General features: G+C 34.9%; 2 protein-coding genes across 3 annotated transcripts; both read right to left on the reverse strand.

The window, feature by feature from the left end:
* Positions 1-45: 45 nt before the first annotated feature.
* On the reverse strand, positions 46-5,015 carry LOC128172186 (leucine-rich repeat-containing protein 1-like). Of its 2 annotated transcripts, none has more exons than XM_052837978.1 (2): positions 4,895-5,015; positions 46-2,703 (listed from the first exon to the last, which is right to left on the reverse strand). In XM_052837978.1, exon 2 carries the CDS (start codon positions 2,677-2,679, stop codon positions 340-342), a length of 2,340 nt encoding a protein of 779 aa, XP_052693938.1. In that variant the 5' UTR covers positions 2,680-2,703; positions 4,895-5,015; the 3' UTR covers positions 46-339. The 2 variants fall into 2 exon arrangements, with proteins under 2 accessions (XP_052693938.1, XP_052693932.1); XM_052837972.1 differs by having other exon boundaries at positions 4,759-4,971.
* Positions 5,016-7,232: 2,217 nt separating this feature from the next.
* On the reverse strand, positions 7,233-24,395 carry LOC128161450 (uncharacterized). Its single transcript, XM_052824732.1, has 14 exons — positions 24,126-24,395; positions 21,422-21,656; positions 20,570-20,692; positions 20,004-20,123; positions 16,054-16,176; positions 14,151-14,273; positions 12,595-12,803; positions 12,344-12,389; positions 11,973-12,106; positions 11,414-11,539; positions 10,670-10,784; positions 10,281-10,415; positions 9,324-9,449; positions 7,233-8,813 (listed from the first exon to the last, which is right to left on the reverse strand). The coding sequence occupies exons 1-14, from the start codon at positions 24,150-24,152 to the stop codon at positions 8,656-8,658; spliced, it is 1,800 nt and encodes a 599-aa protein (XP_052680692.1). The 5' UTR covers positions 24,153-24,395; the 3' UTR covers positions 7,233-8,655.
* Between the last annotated feature and the right edge of the window lie 61 nt (positions 24,396-24,456).

Genomic DNA, 24,456 nt, shown 5'->3' on the forward strand with positions numbered 1-24,456 from the left:
ATGACCTGTTCTAGAAACGGACGTAGAGCATTAAACAATCAATCAACTAACTATGATTGATTTATGATTTTTGTTTAATCTTTCAAACAAATAAATATAAATACACGTAGATATAAAAACAGATATACAAAAGACAGGACAGTCAAATACTTGTAAAAGTAGTTAAATAACACGCTCTGCGGAGTGTGCAATGATTGAAACAAGAACAAAAAAATGACCAGTTACACCATTATGTAAATAAAAAGCCTAGTGCGTCACAAAGAAAATAATAACATATCAAAATCATAATACTTTTGGGGCTTTCTTTTGGCACTAAAAACCACGTGCTTTTCCAGAGAACTACTTTTCCGAGTCAATTTTCTTCGAGCTCCGCGGAGATTCATCCGCGTCCGTCTGTACTTCCCCAGCCTTTAGAGTATCTGGCGGATCCCGCTGCTTGTAGGCGGACTGAGATTCCACGTTAACTGTGCACCGCTGTTTCAGACTCTCCATTTTACCTGGGAAAGACTTGATTTTATTGTCGGACACATTCAGTTCTGTTAGATTAGGCAGCTTGCATATACTATCGGGGAGGGACTCCAGTAAATTGTCGGACACGTCTAAAACTTCCAGGCCCACCATCTTGATGATATCCCCCGGTAAACACGTCAGGTCGTTGCACGCCGCTTTCAGAACTTGGATTCGATATAAATATGGCAGATCTGTTGGTACAACGTTAATGTGGTTCTTTGAAACATCCAGAAATAACATGGACGCAAGAACATCCCATTTGTCTTCTGGTAGACCCATAAGTTCGTTGTTGGACAGGTCTAGACGAATCACTTTGTTCAATTCTCCGAAGTTCTCTGGCAGTTCCATGATGTTGTTATAAGACAGGTTTATCTCCTCCAACTGGTGTAAAAGACAGAGACCTGGGCAAAAATGCTGAATCTTGTTCTCAGATGCGTTCAGCTTTCGCAGATTTTTCATATTGCTCATACTGTCGGGTAGGTCCGCCAGCTCGTTGTTAGAAACGTCTAGTTCCTCCAAGAGTCGTAGCTTGCACAGTTCGTCTGGTATTACCTTGATAAGGTTGCTTCGCATGTTGAGCTTTTTGAGGAGCTTCATATGGCTCAGAGTACTAGGCACTTCTTCAAGCTTGATAGACTCGAGTTCAAGAACTGTCATCTGCGACGCCCATGTTTTTTCGCCAAGAATAGTCAAAACGGATTTGGGGTCCACAGAAGGAAGAGAAATCGGGTTGGATGACAAGTTTAATGAAGTCAGTGTCTTTGGTAACGTCAGTTCGTTTAGTCCATTGCCAGCAACATCTAATACCCTCAGAAATTTCAGAAAGTCGAACGTCTTTGGCAAGGCATTGATATCGTTGTCCGCCATCTCAAAGACTTCAAGGCTTCTAAGTTTCTTCATGTCTTGGGGTAGACCCTGCAGCCGATTTTTGGAAACGCAGAGTTCTGTTATTAATTGGTTTTCGCCAAGAGATTCGGGAATGTTGCTGATTTTATTGTCACTTGCCTTAAAACTCTTGAGCGTGCCTACTTTGTGCAAGTTTTCGGGAATAACTTTGATGTAATTTCCCGTTACATCAATCGAAACCAACGATTTCAAGTTAGGAAGGTCTTCTGGTAAGGCGGTGAGGGAATTTCTAGCTAGTCCGATGTGCTCTACGGACTTGAGTTTGCTGATTCCAGCAGCTGTTGAGAGCTTGTTGCCAGACAAATCAAGCCTCTTGATGTTTTTCAATTGGTAGAAATTATCTGGCAGAGTTTCTATCTGGTTGTCAGCCAGTTCTAAAACCTGGAGTCGCTGGAGTTTGTGGATCTCCTTGGGCAGACGTTTGATCTGGTTGTCAGAAGCGTGCAGAAAGGTGAGGGCAAAGTGCAAAGTGGTGATCTCCTCCGGAAGGTAACCTATTTTGTTTTTAGATATGTTCAGGTAGTGGAGGTATTTGAGATACCCAATCTGATTGGGTAACTCCGTCAAGTCATTGTCGGACAAATCTAAGTATGTGAGCGTTAGCACGTTGTTTATGTTATCTGGAATATGTGATATGGAATTGCCAGAGACAATCAGTTTTTTTAGGGCTGGGTTTTTAACAGTGGCATCTGGGAGTTCTACGAGACGGTTCTTGCTCAGTATCAGAGTGGCTCCGACTTCGTATATTGTCTTTTTCACTGAACGAATGACATTTTCCGTGAGGTCTATAAGAACTAGCGCTGGGCACTTGTTAATGGTTTTAGGGAGGGCTTTAATTTTGTTGTTTTGGGCATACAGGTACTCCAATGACGGAGCCTTGTTTATGGTTGCCGGGAGAGTTTTCAGGCCGTTGTTTCCACACTGAAGTTCCTTCAGTGCTTTGATTTTGAATATCGTCCCAGGAAGAGCCCCAAGAGAGTTGTTTCTCAGATCTATAAACTCTAAGTTGTCCAAGTCGGAAATAGTTTTCGGAAGTTTCTTCAATCGATTGTTTTCACCCAGAAACCTAACTGCCTTGTTCATTATCTCCTCATTTTTCCATATTTCCTGTGGAAACGCCTTAATCCCATTTGTGGAGAAATCGACAATTACTTTCAGATTTTCATCGGTGTATATAAGATGTTTGCGGACCGTTGGGGCAAGCGCCTTAATTCTACTTCCTGGGCCCGCGATGGGGATGACTTCTTCCTTGTCTTTGCTCATTTTGAATTTTCATTTACCGACCATCTGTAACGAAAAAGAAATAAATCTAGAAATTTTCTTTTTAAACCTACTTCGATTTCTCGACTGAGGGTGGTTCCGTGATGTTCAACAACCAAACCATACCATAAAATTCCATATTTTACGTCGAAATATTTGCCTGAAAAAGTGGCCGTTATGGAGATTTAAATCATGCATTAATTACTGATAAATGTACAAGACAGAGGAAACCAAAGTAGTTCAGCGCAAATGACAATTTGGGATCGAGAAGGGATTATATCAAACTGTTGGAATCGTTTTTATATGTGTCATTAATTACAAAGAATAATCTTTGTTATGACAAGAGTCACCATCAACCTTTATCAACAGAAGTATTTTGCTTTAAGCGTTAGATTAAAACAGTACAATGGGTGCAAAATCGATTGGACGAATGTCCAAGCAAAAGACCTTAACTATGTACACTATATGAATAACTCAATTATTAACGTATTTGTACAATTGACATTTTCTATTCTCTAACCTAAAAGTTGTATACGATCCATGCTTGTTTTATTTGCTTTGTGCTTTCCAACGAACCAGCTTATTGTAATTAAAACATATGGATATTGGAGTGGCAATAAAAAAAAACAAATAAGTCCTACACTCTTCAACTCCTAAACAGGTTTTATTCTATTTTACTAATTGGAAAGGTTACGGCAGTTTTTAGACTATATCATTCTGAGGAAAACAACTGTCGATTTCGAGTTTACTAATTGAAGATTTATATTCGGATGAGACCTTTCGGGGTTTTTTTTAACATTGACAATCAATGGAGCCGACGCTTTCAATGGGCCCCCGTGAAGAGAAAATCAATTTGGGGGACACTGACCAGAATCTACCTCGAACACGCTACTGCGACGTAGCAGCAGGTTTCGATGGATTTCTGAGATTAATTCGGTCCTTTTATCGGGCAGTTAATCGATTTAAAAGTGTAACTCGAGATTGAAACTCACTTAGAGACAAGATATATGCATAGAGAACAAATGTACACACGTAACGTTTGAACAACTTTTGGAACTTTAAACTTTTTGACGATTTTAACCCTTTTGAATTACAAACCCGCTTTTTGTGTCAATATATCAACATGGTTGACTTACTTTAGAAGAAACCAAATAAAACATCTTTTTTAAAAACATTCAATAACATTGTTAAAAGCAGGTCTGACTTACGATTTCCACGAAAGGGCCCTTTACTGTCTGAAAGCATTCATAGGATCAACAATTCCAAATATTTTTCAAGACGATATACCTTTCTAAAACCGTGCCGGAATTATAGGACACGAGTATACTAGTATATATATATATATACATTTGGTCATTAGTGCGGTTTGTTTTCTAGATTCATTTAAAACAGGATATGTATACTTTTTTTAGTTGAATGAATTTATTGACAGAAGGGAAACACGAGATAATTTATAAATTTGCTACCTACGCGACGAGTCAGCTCAGGTCAAAATGTAAATACACACAACTCCCATTGCAGTTTAAATGCCGTTAGTGACATATAGTATTTTATCCGGTGCAAAAATTAGTCTCGGCTTAGCATAGCAAAGCATTGTTTTGCATGGTTAAAATATAACTATAGCCATGACTTAGGATTTTTCTTTTTAACAGACGATACAGTTTAAATTGTTAATTGAACAATTGAAATGCCTATATAGGTTTATTTCATATATGTTCAATAAATAAGCCACGTGAAAAGGAAACAAAATATAGCTGACGGGGTGAAAGACTATGAGAAAAATTATGAAATTATTTACAGTTGTTTGAATTTTTCTAATAAACGTCTAAAAAAATGAATGAAATACCATCGTGATAATGCAATTTTAAACTTTTGAAAATTTTGATCTTGAACTGTCTGCAAAATCTTCAAGATTTGACCAATGCCAATTTGCACTGCTGTCAAGAAAAAATAAAAATAGAAGCGTTGATCAAGCACCAAAAGAGCGATGCAAATAGACCCTCTTGTAATAAACTTGATAGCATTGAAATTAGATGAAAATGAAACCACCTATTTCAAACAATATCTCTTTAAATTTCTTACCTGGGTATTCTACTGTGTTGACAATATTATGATTAAGTACACAGCAAGGTGTGTGTGTCTATCAAACACACACAGGGAAATCTGTCGAGTAACACACTTATCCCAGATCGCGATAAACCATTTTTACTTTATAGACTTTGCAAAGTTCAAAGTTTTCGTTCGACTTCGCTAGTTTTTTCGTCTATAGCGGCCCTGGTGACAAGAACGAGAACTCGTTGCTAAGTCATTTAAAGGGACCATGTATAGGTGTCGCCGTGCATTCAGAAGGTAATATACGCGGTTTTTATGACACTGATACATGTCAACTGCATTACATTAATGATATGCAGTTTACTACATGTACCGTCATACGATAGCGCAAGCTGATTCCAATAGGATTGATAAAAATTGAACAAAATTTGAAATTAAAGTTGTAATTTTAAAGGAAATGAACAACAGCTGGTTGCAATGGTGCTTGCAAATGTAGCCGGGAAGATTTCAGAGTGAACTCAAAGTTTACGAGAATGAATAATTTAAACGATCTTAACAATCTAAATTATGATGGGAACAAAAAATACATAGGCGTCGGAACCGGGAGGAAGGGGCGCTTTTTGCAAGGTTATACAAAACTATCAAAGACCTTTTTTTTGGCTTGTCAAGTCTACCCCCCCCCCCCCCCATTTCACTTTGCTCCCGACGCCACTGTTTAAACTGGATAATAAAAAGGGATAAATGCATGTATTATTTATCCCGACAAGAGTTATCCCTCTTTTCAGTTGGTCATGGCACCTTAAGACTTAATATACTTTAAATTGAACTATTTACGGCACAACACTATATGGTTTTATATTTCGTCATGGCATGTTTTAAAACATGTCTGTTCATCTGCCTTCCTTATTTATTCTCTAAACATACAGATTCAGAACTTTTCAGAAACTTGTAACGTCCTTCTTCACCATAATTCAGTTACTTCATTCGCGGATCATTGCATGTACGTGTACTTTTCTTAAGGGAGGGGTTTCCAAAAAGAGGAATTTGCTAAAAGTGAGATCCCTCCTATGGTCATGATGGGAGGGGATGTCTCTTTTATATATACATTGTATGGAATTTTATTACCGGTTTATGAAGTTAATAAGTCGATCTGAAGGTTCTGGGGTGTCCGGTCCCCATTGATTTCTCCTATCTAATCGCATGTTACCAAGCCAAACTTGCCATAGACAAATAATGGTGTATATACAAAAATCATCAGAACGGCCAAACTTCAGCTAAAAAGAAAGTCATTTAGTCAGCTGTACAAATCTGCAAAATCGACTCCAGAAAAAGAACAACATATCGGAGGGTATTACTTGGTATTGATATATTCCTGCAATAATAGAATAGAATACGATGCATCCTCTGCATTCGACACTAAATAAATGGGTAGCAAAAGAGCAAAACCATGGCCGGTGTTGCACTATCTTCTAAGTGCTGCAAGAGTCATCTCCGCTAGCCAAAGGTTTTCTGTCCACTCTACTCCCTATGGGGAGCGGAGTGGACCGGAAACCCTTGGCTGGCGAAAATGTGCAAGAGTGGGTTACATGTACCATATCAAACTGTAAAGATAGACTATATTAAATTTTGGTACGTTGTCGAAACCAAATGTCAAAACATGATTCACAAAACCATTATTTTCAGATACACCGCCAACAGTGAAAATGTTATTTGTTGCTGTAAGTCCATTATGCCCTCTGAATCTCAGACCTTACATGTATAATCCGCGCTCAAAGCAATCATTTTTGCTATCTTGCACCAAAAAAAACCATGGGTTTAAGGATTTGGGGATGAAGCGTACCCGCTATCATCGTCAATGACCCAAAACCGTGGTGTGCGACGATGACCCGCTATCATCGATATCCTTTTTAATAAAAGACTCGATCTGATTTTGGATCCGCTCATGTTAATCACCCTTATGTAGCAATCTCCGTGAGCGGATCTAAGAATTTGATTTTAATCAGATTAGAAAAGAATTAAAATCGGATACGCCAATCAGGTAATTGACCAATTATCAAAAAATAATACAGCCAAGGGGAAATTTTTTTACACTTAACGGCTGTTAATCAGGGCTTAGTTTTGACCAAAATCTTTTAAAAACTTTAATTGACACTGGTGAATAAGGTTTAAAATGACAACAGTAGAACGGTTGAGAAAGTAAAATTTATGAAAAAAAAATAAACGGTAGATTTTATTTACCCTTAGTAATAGACTTTTTTCTATATTTTATTTCCCACAATTTATGAAACTAATTAAAATTTCTAGTTTAAGAGAAATCTGTTCTAGTTTTGAATTGCTTGACTTTGACTATTACATTTGACTATTTAACCAGAGAAGCATCAATTGTAAAATGAAAATGGAGAAATGATTTCATATAACTTATCAGTTTACATACGTAACGTAAATATACCGGTATACTACTTTCTTCTTGTCTACCAGTTGCCTAAAACTTCAACTCACAACACATCATGTATGATGTTCATTTATTCATAATAAAAAACCATCGATTTAAAAGAAAATTAAATAAAAGGATGTACATGAACAACATTAAACATTAATAACAATGTGGAGTGCCAACATAAAAACAATACACGTCCCTGCTCAACAAAGACAGGTACATTGTAGCTGGTTTGTAAAACAAATACGCTACAAAACTGAAATGCCCTCCAGAATCCTAAAACTGCAAGCACCATCACACAGTGTCTCTAAAAAGTACATGTAAAATCTGCAAAACAACTTCCTACCAAACATATCTGATCACATTATTTCTAAGAGTTCTATGCAGGGTATAAATGTGATTGAGTTTACAGTATGATCTTTGTTTTTAAAAATGGACCACAATGTAGACTGCAGGTTTTGTTATTTTCTTTGTCTATACCCAGACACCTACATGTACTTCCCTTCACACTTCCTACCATAATTGTAACAAATGCAATATTATCACATTTGTGTACTTGGTTATTGATGACTTTCATATTCTTTAAGTTATTTCCCTTTGTCAATGTACCCATCATCTTTCTCACAGCATTCTTTGTAATTTACCTGTAAATATTTTACAATTTAATTTGAAAGCTCTTTTGACAGTGTTCCACAGCAATAAAGAGTAATGACTTTTGAGTATGGGAACTAATATCGTATTTGTTTAGAGAAATACTGGCAAGTATGAGCTTCAGTACTGTACCATTATGTACCATTCCTTTAGTAGTTTTATAACCGGACCAGGAATATTTAGCTCCTAACTTACACCATACCCACATATAACACCATGTACAAGTATTAGTACAATTGTACTTCAATATAAACAATATCAAAATAATACACATACAGTGTTCTACTACAAGTGTACAATTAAATAAATAAATACAATACAATGTCATTTTAAATGCATTTACAACATACAGTTGTATACCAGTACTAAAAAAGTTTGCCCCAACACTCACCTGATTGGTTTTTCAAATAGATCATTTTACATAAAATTCGTCTTAAAAATAAATATGAATTCACAATATTATTATTAAAGACAATGAAGATTTTGTTTAAAAGATTCTTACCAGCTTTGACAGACACATTTGGCATTTTAGCAGTGAAAAACAGTAATCTCTGTAAGTGATCTGGATGGATTTCTTCAATCTTTACATTAAACTTTATACAATACGAATCAATAAATAAAACAAATAATTGATGAGATACAAAATCGGTTGACTATTTCCTGATCAGTGTAAACCGATTTAAAAAAAAAAATCCATGATTAAAAAAAAACAATTCATAAACACCATAGTCAAAATGATGAAACTGTATTGGTCTCCTCTTAATGTCGGATAATTCAAGGTCAGGGTAAAATTAGTCCTCACTGGAAGAAGAGATCATGAATCCAATGTTAGGGTAAAGTTAGTCCTCACTGGACGAGGAGGAGGCCATGACTCCATGGAGTTTATCAATGACACTGGTGGACAGTTCCTGGATCTTGGTCAGTTGATGAGTGGTCTGGACCTGCTCAATAACAGACTCAATGCTGTGATCAGTGAAAGCCCTTAGGAAAAATATATCTGAAAAACAAAAACAGAGTTACTTTCTTAACTGTTAAAACCAGATTAATACATTCATTTAATTAAGGAAGAAGGAATCATTCTTTGACTATTATGAGGTGAAATTTCCATCGGAGCATGGTCAAATCCAATAAAGTCAAGAGGGCTTTATGATAGATTTGACCACACTCTGACCAAAATCATCACGTCACCTCATAATATTCAAAGAATGATTTCTTATTACTTATATTTATATTATTTCCAATTTCTACACTTTAAAACAACACTATTTTAAAACCCCTATTTTTTTATGTAGCACATACATGCTATGTATTACTACGCGGTGCAGCCGATACCGTTTTTCGGTTATGCTATAAGACACGCCCATTTAGTGTCACTCATGTTTTATGAAGTTATTGGGTTTTAGGGTTCAAAATTGATTCGCAATGTTATCACAGACAAAGACAGTTGAAAATGTAAATATTGGAGTATAACAGATTTGTTTCATCCTTTTATTGAATGGTTTTTTACCTTTCAGTAGCATATTAAGAGTCCACAAGGCTACATGAACAAAACTTGGATCTGGTGATTTCAGGAATTTATCGATGTAAAGAACAATGCCCTTCTTATTAGCTTCTTTCAGATCTTCAGGTAAACCTGTAAAAAAAAATTCAGAGCTAATATCAAATCCATAAATTGCTATTTAAAACAAAATCAACTTGAAATGACAAGGCAACACACATTACAATGTATACTATATCCATGTTTATCTTAAAAATAACTGGCACGAAAGAAAAAGTGACAGAAGACTGTCCCTGCATGAAATTAGATGTGAATGCTCTGAGATTTTAAGAGGTTAGTACTGTAACAGTGTGGATATCAATACTGCATACAGGGTTTTGCTCCGTGTAATTTCTGCCCTTTTACACAGGCAAACAGCTTCACTCTGTCTTGAATACGCCCAGAAACAGTAGTGTTCATGAGAAATAATTTGAGACATTGGAATTTACCCAGTCTTAAATTAACCTGCTGTCAATGAGGGCAAAAGGGGCGAAATAAAACAAGGGGCGAATATTTCCCCGTGTACTCTATCAATATCCATATATGCAACTGAACCTTTGGACATAATCAACATGACCAAAACAGATAATTGAAACGATTGATTTTTCCAATTTTTACTGTGATAATTTTCAACATCAAGATTTAATGGAATCTAGTTTTTTACTTGAAATTTTCTCCATAAATGATTTTTTCCACTAGTATTTTGTTTCCCTTACTTATCAACAAGTAATGCCAAGGTAATTTGACATTTTCAAATCAATCACAGTAAAATAATAATTAATCCTCAAATCATTAAAACTCTTTCCACTCACTGGCAAGATTGCTGTTGTTTAAAGATATTTTCACTTTTATTATTAAAAGGTATTTTCACTTTTATTACAATAAAATGCTTACCTCCACATCATCAAAACAACAACCTATACTTACTGACTAGGGCCAGCTGCCCGAGGGTGCCTGCACTGTTGTACTGTATCTCTCTGTGACTAGACAGTGAGGCCAGGGTCACCAGCTTACTGAATGCCTTCCCACCTTGTAGGTGTAGCAACTTGTACTTCACATCATCTAAAACAAAAGCACAAAAAATCCATGACTTTTACACAAAACCTTAGAAACATTTTTCTGAAATGACACTAAAGAGCAACCCACTCTTATGAAATTGCAACAAAACATTTTAAATGTCAAACAGGCTGGGATACCCACATATGAGATTTATCAGGGACATATATACTAACATGAGTTAGAAGAATACGGCCCTGGATTGATATTTGACAGTCCTTTATTCAGAGACTTCAGTATTGTGTTACATGAACATGTACCTTCGTCAGCCATGACAGCTAGGGCTGCTGTGACCTCTGAGAGGACAGGGATTCTAGACTCCAGATCCAACAGGACAAAGGTCAAGGCCTCCACACAGTCATTCTCAATCAAGGTCTGCAAGTGAAATGTGGTCCATGGTTCAAGCTTGGTAAACCAAATTATTTTAAGCAATGATGTTTTAGAGTGTATTATATAGCTTTGAACAGTATGATTGATAGCTTGGCACCTACATGTACCATGCACTTCACCTTTCAAAGTAATCTTCAGAGTATCAAAGCAAGATTATGTAATACTAATTGAATGCAGATATACAGTATTCATTTTAAATTTCTTGTCACCAAAATAATACCCCCATAACCTCATGTTTTGAAAGTCATTCAGTTATTTAAAAAATGCAGTTTATCTTTTTCATATGAGAAAGCGCTAACATTTTTTGATGTCATCGTGTGTGTCTGTATATAGTACAGCAAAAGAAAACCAGCAACTATAGTTTTGACTTCCCTTTTTTAAATCAAGTACTGGTCATGTAATTTTCCAGTTTAATGTTTTTGTAACTAATCAAGTCCTCTACCAGTCAAGCTACCCATGCGGATTAATCCCCTTTATCCCGAGCTAAAAGGAATGTCATTTCTGTAACATTACCACATTTAGTGTAATTTCATCACCTGTTTATTAGACAAAAGTTTGAATCCATTATACAACACTTAGTCTAAAGATCTAATCCTTTATAATTCGATACTTACTCGTACATACTGACTGACGGCAAGGTTGCGTAGGGTTCCTGCGATGTGTTTTTGGGCCTCGGGGTTGGAGCTATCACAAACAACATGACACAGATCTGGTACCAGGTTCTCGTGTATAAAGGGAGCCTGCACACAAAGAGATGTACACAATCTAAGTCCAAATCAATGTGTTTACGTCTACAAAAACAGCTCTGTTGATCTGATGTGATAGGAAAACAGTGCATGACCATCAATATCTAATAAAACAATCTTTAAAAACACATGTAAATGCAATAAAAAAAAATCCTGAATAACTTATATACAAAAATAATCAACTGATCTAATTTGATAGGGACACGGTGCATGGCAATCGATATCTGGTTACACTTTTATTTCTTTAAAGCACAAAAAACCTCACAAAAATATGAGTTATCAGCTAGGTGCTTGCATACCTAATTAACTTTTTGAATAACAATCAAACACGAAATATCACAAACATTAAGAACAAAACGACAAGCTGTTTTTATATCTAGAGACATCTAAGTCAAAGATCCATCTGGTACATGGACAGGAAGCATACCTCGTTCAATTTATGAATGGACAGGTTCCTGAGACAGGCTGCAGCAGCTGCTAGGGTCTCTGAGCGACAGGAAGTCAAGATGTGATGTAATGGGGGCAGAGCACCAGTCTCTACAGCCAGTAACTGGTTCTCATCTGTAAAATAGCCACCATAAGAAATTTTCAACTCGGCTGAATATCTTTACACTGCGTTTAAAATAGAAAATAATGAAATGAGTGCACATCTAATACATTCAGATAAATAATTTTAGCTTTGGTATCTAGTGTATATACCATCCCATAATAAATGCTATACATCTGTAGCCTGGTGTAATATGTACATAAAACTTTGAAGTTCATATTTTTTTAATACAGATTTGTAAGCATACCTACCATCTGATGCTAGATTTCTCAATGCAAAACATGCCTGACACTTCACCTGTAATTGAAAAGATTAATACAAACCAAAATTACTTTTCTGTTTGGTATCATTAAACATGTAAAACATTTTTATATGTACTTTGTAACTTCATTATACATGTATTAGCTACCAGTTCTACCATTATTGTTTACCGATACCCACAACACCAGTCAATAGATGAAAAAAAGTCCCTCTAATAATTGACCATGGAATGTCTGCTCACCCTGTCTTTCTTTGATGACAGGAGTTTTACTAGTTGCCGGACCACATCCGAGTGTCCCACCGCTATCATCATGGCGCGGTGTTTGGGGTTGACAGCCAGGTTGCTGAGTGCGGCCGCACTGTAGTACTGTATGTCATAGTCAGACATGTGAATCAGCTCCACCAGGATAGGAATGGCTCCCTGGTTCACTAGCTCATTCCTGTTGGATTCTAACAAAAACAACAAAATTGTCAGTTTAAGCTGAATGTGCCAGAGTGTGACTAGTCTCTCTCTCTCTCTCTCTCTCTCTCTCTCTCTCTCTCTCTCTCTCTCTCTCTCTCTCTCTCTCTCTCTCTCTCTCTCTCTCTCTCTTACCCCTCACTCTCTCTCTCTCCCCCCTCACTCTCTCTCACATGTTGCATGCTCTCTGCAAGTTTTTTTTGTTCACTGTTAAAATATTTCACATTTTAAAATGTCAAGACTGTTCTGTAAGCCACAAATAACTTTTTTTAGTAAAGGAAAGTCATTTTTACTTTTTGTTTGAAAATTCAAAATTTGCATGTTGAATATCAATCACAAAAAAATGGAAAGGACAAACATACAAAGATGATGCTTTCATAAGCATTAGCAGATAATAACACTTAAATAACACGACCTATTAATATGGCATGAAATGTGAAAGCAATAGATGCTCTAAAAACAGCAGCATATTTTTATATCCATGCAAACATATTGGCCTGATATATGGAAACATCAATAATAGGCTGCATAAGAGAGTAAAGTATGGTAAGACATAGTCTCTTGCCATCAATTTTTGTCAAAGACTTTTATTATTACATTGGCTTGAATTTCCATAAGTTCACAGTCTTTATCAAACCCCTAAATAGCCACTACAGATTTCTCTTGGGAAAACTTGGAGGAAACATTTGTTGTCAAAGGATATGTATGTAAAATAAAATTGCTACTGTTCAAACAGAATGTGAATAGCTTTTTAGTTATATCAAGGAAGACCTTTTCAGCAATGTAATGTTGAACAAATCTAAGTACATGCATGTATTATAAACAGATTTGAATTTAATGCCAAGTTCACTGCAAATAAACAGAAATGTTTCCATATGAAATGCAAGAGCTAAAGAACCCAATACATGTACTGTTAAAGACTATTTTCGATAACTTCATCATGGACAACTTAAATCAACAAATTAACCAACAGTTATTAATTTTACATGGATGATTTTTTCCACCATAAATTATTTTAATTAGTAATTAGTCAAGAAAAAAATCCCAAAACATTTAAGCTTTATTGAAATTTAATTCTAGAATATCCCATAGTTCAATATATGCCAGGGTTATTAGTCTCGAAACGGCCATGCATGACCGCCAAGCCCTTATAAATAATAAATAGGAAGTAATTCTCTGAATTATCAGCTTTTCTAATGAGTTGCAACCATTTTCTTCCTCTGGGATACAAAAGAAACTGAGTTTTGCTATTAAAGCTAGACTTGGTAGGTCAAAGAAGGTTACTGCCCTAGAAGTAAAAAGGTTTACGGCAATAAAAGGTAGCTTATCATACATACGTATATGGGTTAGATTCAGAATGGCCCCTGTAGCGTTTCTTTTGACACGGAGATCCATCGACCGCATCAGTCTTAACAATGGCTTGACAGCATTACAAGATACAATGGAATGTTTATTGGCATCTTTAAAAAGAAAAAAAAAAAGTAAAAGTATATTACACGTAAAAATGAGGCTTAAAGACCTACATTTAAATGTTACCCAGCTTCATAAATTAAAGAAGCTGTCAATGTTAAGCATGAAATGGAGGGAAAAAAATTATTTCATCTTATTTCATCAAACCTCATGTACATGTATTTGAAAATCTTTTCATTTAAAGCTTCCTTTATGTACATATATCATGATATCAATAGATCAAGAAAATACAAAATCATTTTGAAAACCTGAAAAGGGTTTAGAGTAATATGTCAAAATAGTTCAAAGTTGATTTACATCATAAAATATGCAAAGCCCAACACTTGTTTGCTAAAATTGGCCATTATTGAATTCTTTGAATTTTCACATGTTTATAGGGACAATTGAAGTACCTCATATCTTAATGTAAAATCTAAAAGAGATGTCTTATACTGTAAACGTATTATATTTGGCGTGTACAATATTTTGCGGAAATTAGGTTTTGAACAAGTTGGCTTGGATTTAAATCAGTATATTCCTGAATTTAACTATTCTTATACATATATGCATGGCATTTAGCGTTGTGCTTGATTTAGCAGAAGCTGCATTCCGCCAAAAGCATGAAATAGAATACACAGCCAAATGTATTACGATTACAGTCGCGTCACTCCTTTATGATAGGTTCCCGTAATTCATCATTTTATTGATACTGAAACTCAAAAAGTCTTTCCACATATGGTACCGGTATTAAGATGTACTGTATAAACCGTAATCTATATACAGATGAACTTAATTGACTGATCTCATTACAGTTCTGAGAACTAAATGACAACGTAAATACAAAGTAATGGAAAGCAAAATTATAAGACACATCAAAAGATGGGCTCGGGTTTTATCTCCAGGAAGTCTCTGTATCAAAGTGTCTCAGCATCAATTAAATAAACACTAATCTATTTATCTTCCTCTCCATTTCCTGGTTAATAGAGATAACTTCTTTGTTCATACTTTTGGATGTATGCCTTATTAAGTGACAAAACTGATACGCATAAAAGGCATCAAATAAATTTTTATCAAACAAAGGGTCTAGAAAAAACATTATATAGATATAATCAAAGCTGAAAATATGAACTTTTCTTAGTGCAAACATTCATAATACAACGAAAAATATAAATGATCAACGGGGCAAACAAAATGAATTTGTGATCAAGGTTTTCATACCTTGCAACATCAAAAAAATTTTTATATTGATCTTGCAAAAAATGTGACACATGATTTCACACATATGTTCTGTTATTTTATACATGGAATTCACACATTTGCACATAACAAAGCAAGCACATGTAATCATGTTCTATTCTGAGTTTTTAATTTAGCCTAATGGCTTATTCCTTGAAAGTGTGAAGATCTATTTAGAGAATTAATTTTGAAATCAATTGTTTATCTTTGACGATCTACAAGTTATACAAGTCTTATTCACGTTGTTGCAGTAAATCTTATTTTACATGTGAATGTCTTTTCTTCTGTGGTTTGTTTGTTTTGTTCACCTGCAACTGCATGCGCTTTTGCCACATGTATATATGCATCATCTCATTCTCATGTGGTTATATTTCTGTTTACGGTTCAATGCTTACCACTGTTAGCCAATGGTATAAATATTGCTCACTGCGCTTCTGTTTGTGCTTACCTATGGTAGCTAGTAGTATTATTGCCCAAATATATGTATATATAACCTACATGTATATGTATGCATTACTTTATGAGGTTATCTTCTGTCTGTGGTTCAATGCTTACCTGTGGTAGCCAATGCGGTGATACAGCCACATGTATTACACTGGACTTCTACATTTTTAGAGTTCAAAAGATCTACCAGTGGGTCCACTACTCCAAGCCTCATCAAAATTTCTTTATTATTTTCTATTAAAAAAAAAACCAAAATGATAAAGCATGCATATTAAAAAAATTATTTAAAAATCCTGTTGGTTTATTGGTATTTTTCCCCCCATTCATTATATCTGCATAAAAGCTGCTAACATTTATCTAAATACACAATATTTATACTCTGACAAATGATTAATGAAGAGCTATTACCAACAGATTTTCAGAAAGCCAAAATCTAAAAAAAAAGAAAGAAGAACACCTTTTAGGGGCAGAGAGCTATGTATGATGAAGGCCACATGTAACAGATGTGGGTCTTACACAACTGTACTACATTATATATATAAAGTCATGCCCGACCCCGGCACATGACAACATGTGTGAACAAAGATTTCCTCAGACGTCTGAGCGGCTAGTACAGGCTGACTACTGTAGTAGACTGGCCATCTATATATTGATGTTCCTTTGTTCCAGTTTTATTGTTTTATCAATTCTAGCTACCACATACAGACCCACAGCCAGTTACACAGACCATATATAGTAATCAATGTATATCAATGCAATTTTAAGGGTTTCAACATCTGTGGATCCAATAAAAAACAGAAAGAGTGGTACATGATATGTAATGTTCCTGCAATTGTTACTTTAGTTTAGATTACATATTTTTATTCAAATAATTTTAATTGCAAGGACATATATCCTTTATTCTCACGTGCATGCAGGAAATGTGTAGTCACCAAGTTGTCTTTAGCTTCGAGTACATGTAGTACGTAGCAAATAACTGTGATTTTTAGACCTATCATGCAATCTAAATTTATAAATATAAAATGTTGTATAACCTATCAAGATCAATGCCCATATGTTTAAAAAAAAGAACATATTAGTAAAGAGTCAGTTACATGTCGTGTGGGATAAATCGGAGGCTTTCATATCTACATGCCAATTTTTTGATGTATCAATTTTCAATATCGATTAATGTGGGAAACATTTATAACAAAGGGATCTACTTACTACAATGCATAATAACATACATCTGTATTAGAAAATGTATATTTATATTTAGGACTAGACTCTTTGACAGAAGGCTTAGGATTCATAATCCCTATAAATATTTCAACTATGAAATTTGAAATTTTAAAGTTATGGTGATCAATCATACAGTAAAACTTGATCATTGTATAAACACATTATAGAAAATTTATAGACATACATATTATGTACAATTGTATACAATTTTTATTGCATGGGAAATTAAAGATAAAGCTATACGTAATTCAAGTCAATCCCCTTTCACTATTAGTTTTACTCTAGCAATTTTCCACATGGTATTTCAAATCCTAATGCACACAATTTAAGCATACCTTAAGGTTCCAATTTTTAAAAGAAATCACCCTTTCACTTAAAAATTTCTGACAAAGAGGAATTATAGCCTAATTACCAAGGTAATGGATACAAGGTACATGTATCTCTATATATCAGATGGTCATAGCACCTTATATCTGGCCAAAGATCTGGGATCACTCCAAGGACTGAGAGCTTAGATCATTTTGTGGACCGAGAGCTAGGATCATTTTGTGGACCGAGAGCTAGGATCATTTTGTGGACCGAGAGCTAGGATCATTTTGTGGACCGAGAGCTAGGATCATTTTGTGGACTGAGAGCTTAGATCATTTTGTGGACTGAGAGCTTAGATCAATTTGTGGACCGAGAGCTAGGATCATTTTGTGGACTGAGAGCTTAGATCAATTTGTGGACCGAGAGCTAGGATCATTTTGTGGACTGAGAGCTTAGATCAATTTGTGGACCGAGAGCTAGGATCATTTTGTGGACTGAGAGCTTAGATCATTTTGTGGACTGAGTGCTTGGATCATTTTATGGACTGAGAGCTTGGATCATTTTGTGGACTGAGAGCTTGGATCATTTTGTGGACTGAGAGCTTAGATCATTTCATGGACTGAGAGCTTGGATCATTTTGTGGACTGAGAGCTTGGATCATTTTGTGGACCGAGAGCTTGGATCATTTCATGGACTGAGAGCTTGGATCATTTTGTGGACTGAGAGCTTGGATAATTTTGTGGACTGAGAGCTTAGATCAATTTGTGGACTGAGAGGTTAGATCATTTTGTGGACTGAGAGCCTGGATCATTTTGTTGACTGAAAGCTCAGATCAATTTGTGGAATGAGAGCTTGGATCATTTTGTGGACTGAGAGCTTGGGATCATTTTGTGGTTGAGAGCTTAGATCATATTGTGGACTGAGTGCTTGGATCATTTTATGGACTGAGAGCTTGGATCATTTTGTGGACTGAGAGCTTGGATCATTTTGTGGACTGAGAGCTTAGATCATTTCATGGACTGGGAGCTTGGATCATATTGTGGACTGAGTGCTTGAATCATTTTATGGACTGAGAGCTTGGATCAATTTGTGGACTGAGAGCTTAGATCATTTCATGGACTGAGAGCTTGGATCATATTGTGGACTGAGTGCTTGGATCATTTCATGGACTGGGAGCTTGGATCATATTGTGGACTGAGTGCTTGGATCATTTTATGGACTGAGAGCTTGGATCATTTTGTGGACTGAGAGCTTAGATCATTTCATGGACTGAGAGCTTGGATCATATTGTGGACTGAGTGCTTGGATCATTTTATGGACTGAGAGCTTAGATCATTTCATGGACTGAGAGCTTGGATCATATTGTGGACTGAGTGCTTGGATCATTTTATGGACTGAGAGCTTGGATCAATTCGTGGACTGGGAGAAAAAATTAGTCAAAATATAGAGAGCACACTAAAAATCTTCTAGCCATTAAAAAAATGCATTGGTTCCTATCTCCAATATCAATATCATTTGTTTGAGTAAAACAGAAGTAGGAAAGTAAAAGGAAAGAAATAAAAAGTGAGGCGTATTCTCTTTGTTGCAATTAATGTACTGGGTATATGCTTGCCCTCTTGAGATATTTGGTTGATACCTGTATAAATATATTCAGAGCTTAACACATTGCTTAAAATGTACATCAAACAAAGACAGAGGTCAATGATTTCTATTTACATCTGCAAAATTTCAAATGAACCAGACATTGACACTAAAAATGGCTGACACCACATGCTATGGACAGACTACTGCCTGTTACCATTAATTATATGGGAGAGATTGAATTTCAACTATCACAACAGGTGGTTTTTAGGGTTTCCTTTTCCAGACCTTTATTTATTTTTATGTACGGTAAGAGAGATGGGACCTAAAATGGCATATCATTTTAGTTTACTTGAAACTCAATGATTCATTACTATATATATACTTAGATTCTGCATGCTTTGCTTGAATAGATTTAAAGCATACACTTTATAATATCCTTAAATATTCTCTTTAAATTCTCTTTACATATTTAACTATATTACTTTCCCCTTTGTCACTTCCAGCCAAATTATTTTACCTAACATTTTATCCTATCATTATAAACATTGTAGCTATAAGTGTAATATTGTGTATAAAAAGGAGAGCTTTTAAAATCTTGCAGCATGCAGTCACATTCTTTCATCTCTGGAGATTTTAATTGACAAGGATTGTTGTATATTCACTGCATTACTCAGGTTGCAATCAAATTTAAGTATTATCCACATATTCAACTATTGAAGTACATGTACATGTATTTACATATAATCCAATGCATGAATTCAACTACCGGTATTTAGAGTGTTTACTTAATACTATCCATGTATTCAACTATCACTCTATCCATGTATTTACATATTATCCATGTATTTGACTATATCAGAGTATTTCCATATAATTATCCATGTATTTGACTATCAGAGTACCGGTATTTCATGTATTTACCTATCAGAGAATTGATGGGTGCTTACCTCCCCCTGATAGACAGAAGTTACTGGTGGCCAGTGTGGCGGCTTTCTGGACCTGTGTGTCGTCGGATCGGAGCAGCTCCACCAGGGGTCTCCCTAATGCCACTGTCAGGTCTGTCCTCCCTGAAGGAAGAGGGGATTGCATAATAATGAATATATCAGACTTGTAATCCTCTTAGTTCAGAGGGAATATCTGAATTTTGGGATATTGTGGATACCCTGACCTTTACTTGAAAATTATATGTACATGTACATGTACTTGAATGCATACACTTAAATGATAATTATATATAAATCAAGAAAACCCCTTCAAGGAAATGACTGCCTCAAAAAATTAAAAGATATGCATTTGCATATCCTTGTACACATACAGTTTTTTTATCAAGTGAATTTGTTATTACAACTAGAATTCAAAAGAGACATGCATATCTTGGTGTAAATACATAACATGAATAGCCAAATGCAACTAGTACCAGGGACACTTTTCTGCTTCCAGGAAACAAGAATATTTTTCATACTTGAAACAAAGTTTTTTCCAAAGTAATAAACATAAGATAAGACAGACTTACATCGTTCACTAATCTCCAGCATGCATAGTGCAGCGGATCTCTGAAGCTCAGCATTGTCCGAGTAAGTCAGGATGCTAAGGGCGCGAATGTGCTCACTTGACAACACCGGCTCTGCCTTCTCATCTGAGGAATTAAAAAAGTCAGATTTGTACTCATGCATTGCAAAAATATTTTTAAAAGCATTTTGTAAATCGTATGAAAACAGTGCAGTTCTTTGTTATTGCTACATGTAATAAGGTACTACGCGACACCCTTCCCCAAACCCCACCACCCCCTGAATTATGTACACCACAGTTTTCTGGGTTTTTTTTTATCATATCAAATGCTGCTATAGATATTGTTTGATGAGTATGCAGTACTAAATTGGGGTACAAATCTTTAGTTTAGATTAAAGAAATATATATATAGCTATAAGCAGCTAGTAAGAAAAATTGATAAAAGTTTAATAAATTTAGGTAACCTTTATTTATGATTATAAGTACTATCTAGTGCATATATGTACTGCTTCTGCATATCAAAAATTTACTGTTTCCATCTTCAAATCACTTATCTTAATAGGGATCGAACTTCAAAAATCAATAAGATCAGCCATTCATACAATTCCCGGTAATAACTCAGTAAATAATTGTACATTGTAAAGTTCAAATGACATCCATCAGAGCATTACCATGATTATACTGTTAAATTTTTTTACTCAGATACACTAGGATTTTTTAAAGTAAACACCCTAGAATTGGCATTAACATTTGATAAAGAAATACATATAAAATACTTTGATACAATTACTGGGAGGCTGCTACACATATTTGTAACCTTTTGTTACGTACATGTAAAATTATTAATTACCAGTACCTTTTTCCAAATACTGCAGTAGATTCTGGACTGCCTGTTTCTCATTATCTAGAAGAATCATTCCATATTCATCCGTAACGATGCCATTTCTTTCTCTCTTGTAGCAGCCACAGGTGATGCAACAGACGCAAAAGTCCAAAATCTTCTCTAAAATGGACAGCAGCTCCTCCCAGACATCAGGCTTTGAGGGGGGACGTTCAATCTTAATGTCAAATTTGTGCTCTGTTCCAGTATGCTGCAACAGAGAAATAAACATTCTACTAAATATGACTGAACACACCATTAAGTTAGAAGAACCCAAACTCAAAGAGCAAACTGAAGCCATAAATGATAATATTTGATGATCCATACAGGGAAAATTAACATAGAAACATCTAAATTGATTAATTCCAACAACAAATATTATTTTCTATCAACAATTTTCACAAGATATGCAATCCTCAGCAATCATTTTTAGACATTTAACCTTCTTGCGTGTCCACATAATATAGCAATTCTGGCAATTTACACCTCTGTTATTCACTCATTTACCAACTACTGCAAACTGATAAAGCTTAAGTACATGTACTCTATAATGGCAATTCCTTGTTTGGATTAACCACAAACACATCCCTATCTTTAAATACCCAAAAGTCAGTTAACTGAGATCAAACGCTTTAAAACTAGGTCATTATGTGAATGACAATAAAAGCATTCTGATCCAATTGACCAAATGAACTAACAGGTATATACACCTAAAGAGCTGTAAGTTAGGGAGGCCATTGGGTGGTAATGGCAGTTTATCTAAAGTGTATTGCTGACAGCAACATCCTGGATAATTATTCTGATAAAAGAAGTCAGAGATACAAATCAAACCTCATTTTTTCTGGTAATTCATGTAAATCACCATAAGTCAGTGACATTTAAGGCCTATATATGGAACCTTTTGGGGCAGAGGGTACAGAGGGTTAGATTATATGGGGTATAAGGATACATGTATAATATACTTAAAATGTATTACAGAAAGCCAATCTCTCAATCAGTTGAATTGACCCTTAAATTAATTCCTCATTCAAAATAAGAACATTCATTCAGTGTCAGAATGGTTTAATTTCCAATGTTGACAAAAATTGACCAAATTATACTGGTACTAGTTACTATACTAGTCTAATTATACAGAAATTAAGTTGCAGCTACAATTCAGGAAAAATTCTAGGCTGATTTTATCAACACTTCAAAATTATCACATATCTTCTGATGAATGCAATACAAAACACTACATGTATTCATGCAGGTTTAATTTTCAGCCAATATTTTTATTTTTGTATTTGTCCCATCTTGATTTTGGTCAAACACAGTTGTGTGATAAATATACTCTTTATTGTTAACACAGTGATTCAAAAATTGTTTTAACGAGGCCGGGTCTAATATGTTCTGCCCTAGATTTTTGGATGAAACTTTTTACATGAATTTCTACTGATATAATTATTATTTTAAGATTAAAAAAGAAGACATTTATCACACCGTTTCTTTAGGGGGTCATCTCAAAGTTTGTTAATCTTTAACATAGGACCCTATGGGATTTTGCCTAAAATGTCAATTTTGCACATTTTTTTTACATTTTTTCAAAACTTCTGCCCTAGGGATTTCTTTTTCTGTTCTACATATTAAAGTGATTGCTAAAAGGCAACAAATGGTCAAATAAAAAAAACCTTTTACCTCCTGGTTTGTTCCAGGGGTCTTTAAAATCAAAGTTGATTTTTATAGGCCAAATTTCCCAGATTTGTCAGATAATCGCAATTTTTTATTTGACGTAGGCGGAAAAGGTGATCTATATAGTATTATTAAAACATTCAGACATATTTAAGTAATAAAAAATATATAACATCACATAATAAGGGTCATTAATATAAAATACATGGTTACTGTCTTGAAATATATGAATTAAGCTTTATTTAGGCGGGTTAAGAAAACGTGACAGAGGGCTAGGCTTGCTGAACCCTCGATCTTCACGTTTTCGACCCGAGCCCAAATATAGCTTATAATTCGAGACATTTATGTTTATTCCACAATATAACATTAATTTTACGCATCAAACGAGCTATTTTCAACAATATTCGCTGAATATCTGCAGTTGAAACTATCACACCATGGCGTCAACCAAGCTGGTTTAATAAATCACTTATTATCATTAGCATTTATACATATAATATCAATAAAGAATATGCTTCAAATGTACGATAAATTAAATGTAATATATTTTTTGTATCGTAGTAACTGTTATTCACATTCATTAATAAACTGTCTTTAACCGATTGGTTACATGTATTTCATGATATAAACTTATGAAAACATTTGTGAAGTATTTAAATATCATTTGTTTCAATTTGATTTTTTTAGAAAAAAAGTTATGAATTTCTTATATTGCTGCAAAACCATGCATGAATAAATATCTGCAAGGTATAACGTACCATAGTGGTTGCATATATAACCATTATTCCGAATCACTGTAAATATTCTTACTATCTTAAAATCATGAATTTGTTCAAACTAAAAAGAAATTCTATCATTTTAAAGTCATTTTTACATATATTGTTTATTTTTCAAACTGAAAAACACAGGTGTTCTATATTAATTTTAACTTGCATAAACGTGATAACGTTATACCTTTCAAAATAAATTCATCATAAATTCTTTCTTTAAAAGTTTCTTTCTTTTGTCTTACCTCAGGGCTTTTGCGCTGAGGATCCATGTCAATTTCATAGGTACATTTGCACGGCTCGGCTGAACAACATCATTACATAATCATAGCAGGTAGGCCTATGTATCTCAGGTAAATGCGTTTTCTGAATTTACAAACTTCCTTAAACAAAGGAAAGATTACACTGCGCTTAAGGAACAAACCCCTTGTGTCAATGCAACTCTGTGACAATGAAGAGCGTCTGCAGATCTCTTTGTATTATAAAATCAATATCAAAACAGAGAGTATGTTCATTCGAGCATGATGCATGAAAAGAATTTCTAACCCGATCGAATAATAAAAAAAAAATTATAAA

This window comes from Crassostrea angulata, chromosome 1 (assembly GCF_025612915.1).
Source record: "Crassostrea angulata isolate pt1a10 chromosome 1, ASM2561291v2, whole genome shotgun sequence".
Lineage (NCBI taxonomy): Eukaryota > Metazoa > Mollusca > Bivalvia > Ostreida > Ostreidae > Magallana > Magallana angulata.

Excerpts from the sequence above, each read along its gene's own strand:
- LOC128172186 (XM_052837978.1), bottom strand. The coding sequence starts at position 2,679 with ATGAGCAAAGACAAGGAAGAAGTCATCCCCATCGCGGGCCCAGGAAGT.
- LOC128161450 (XM_052824732.1), bottom strand. The coding sequence starts at position 24,152 with ATGGATCCTCAGCGCAAAAGCCCTGAG. Across the intron at positions 14,274-16,053 it reads CACCGCATTGGCTACCACAG|ATGCCAATAAACATTCCATT; the intron begins GTAAGCATTGAA and ends TTCTTTTTAAAG. Across the intron at positions 12,804-14,150 it reads TCTGAATCTAACCCATATAC|AATCCAACAGGAATGAGCTA; the intron begins GTATGTATGATA and ends TGTTTTTGTTAG.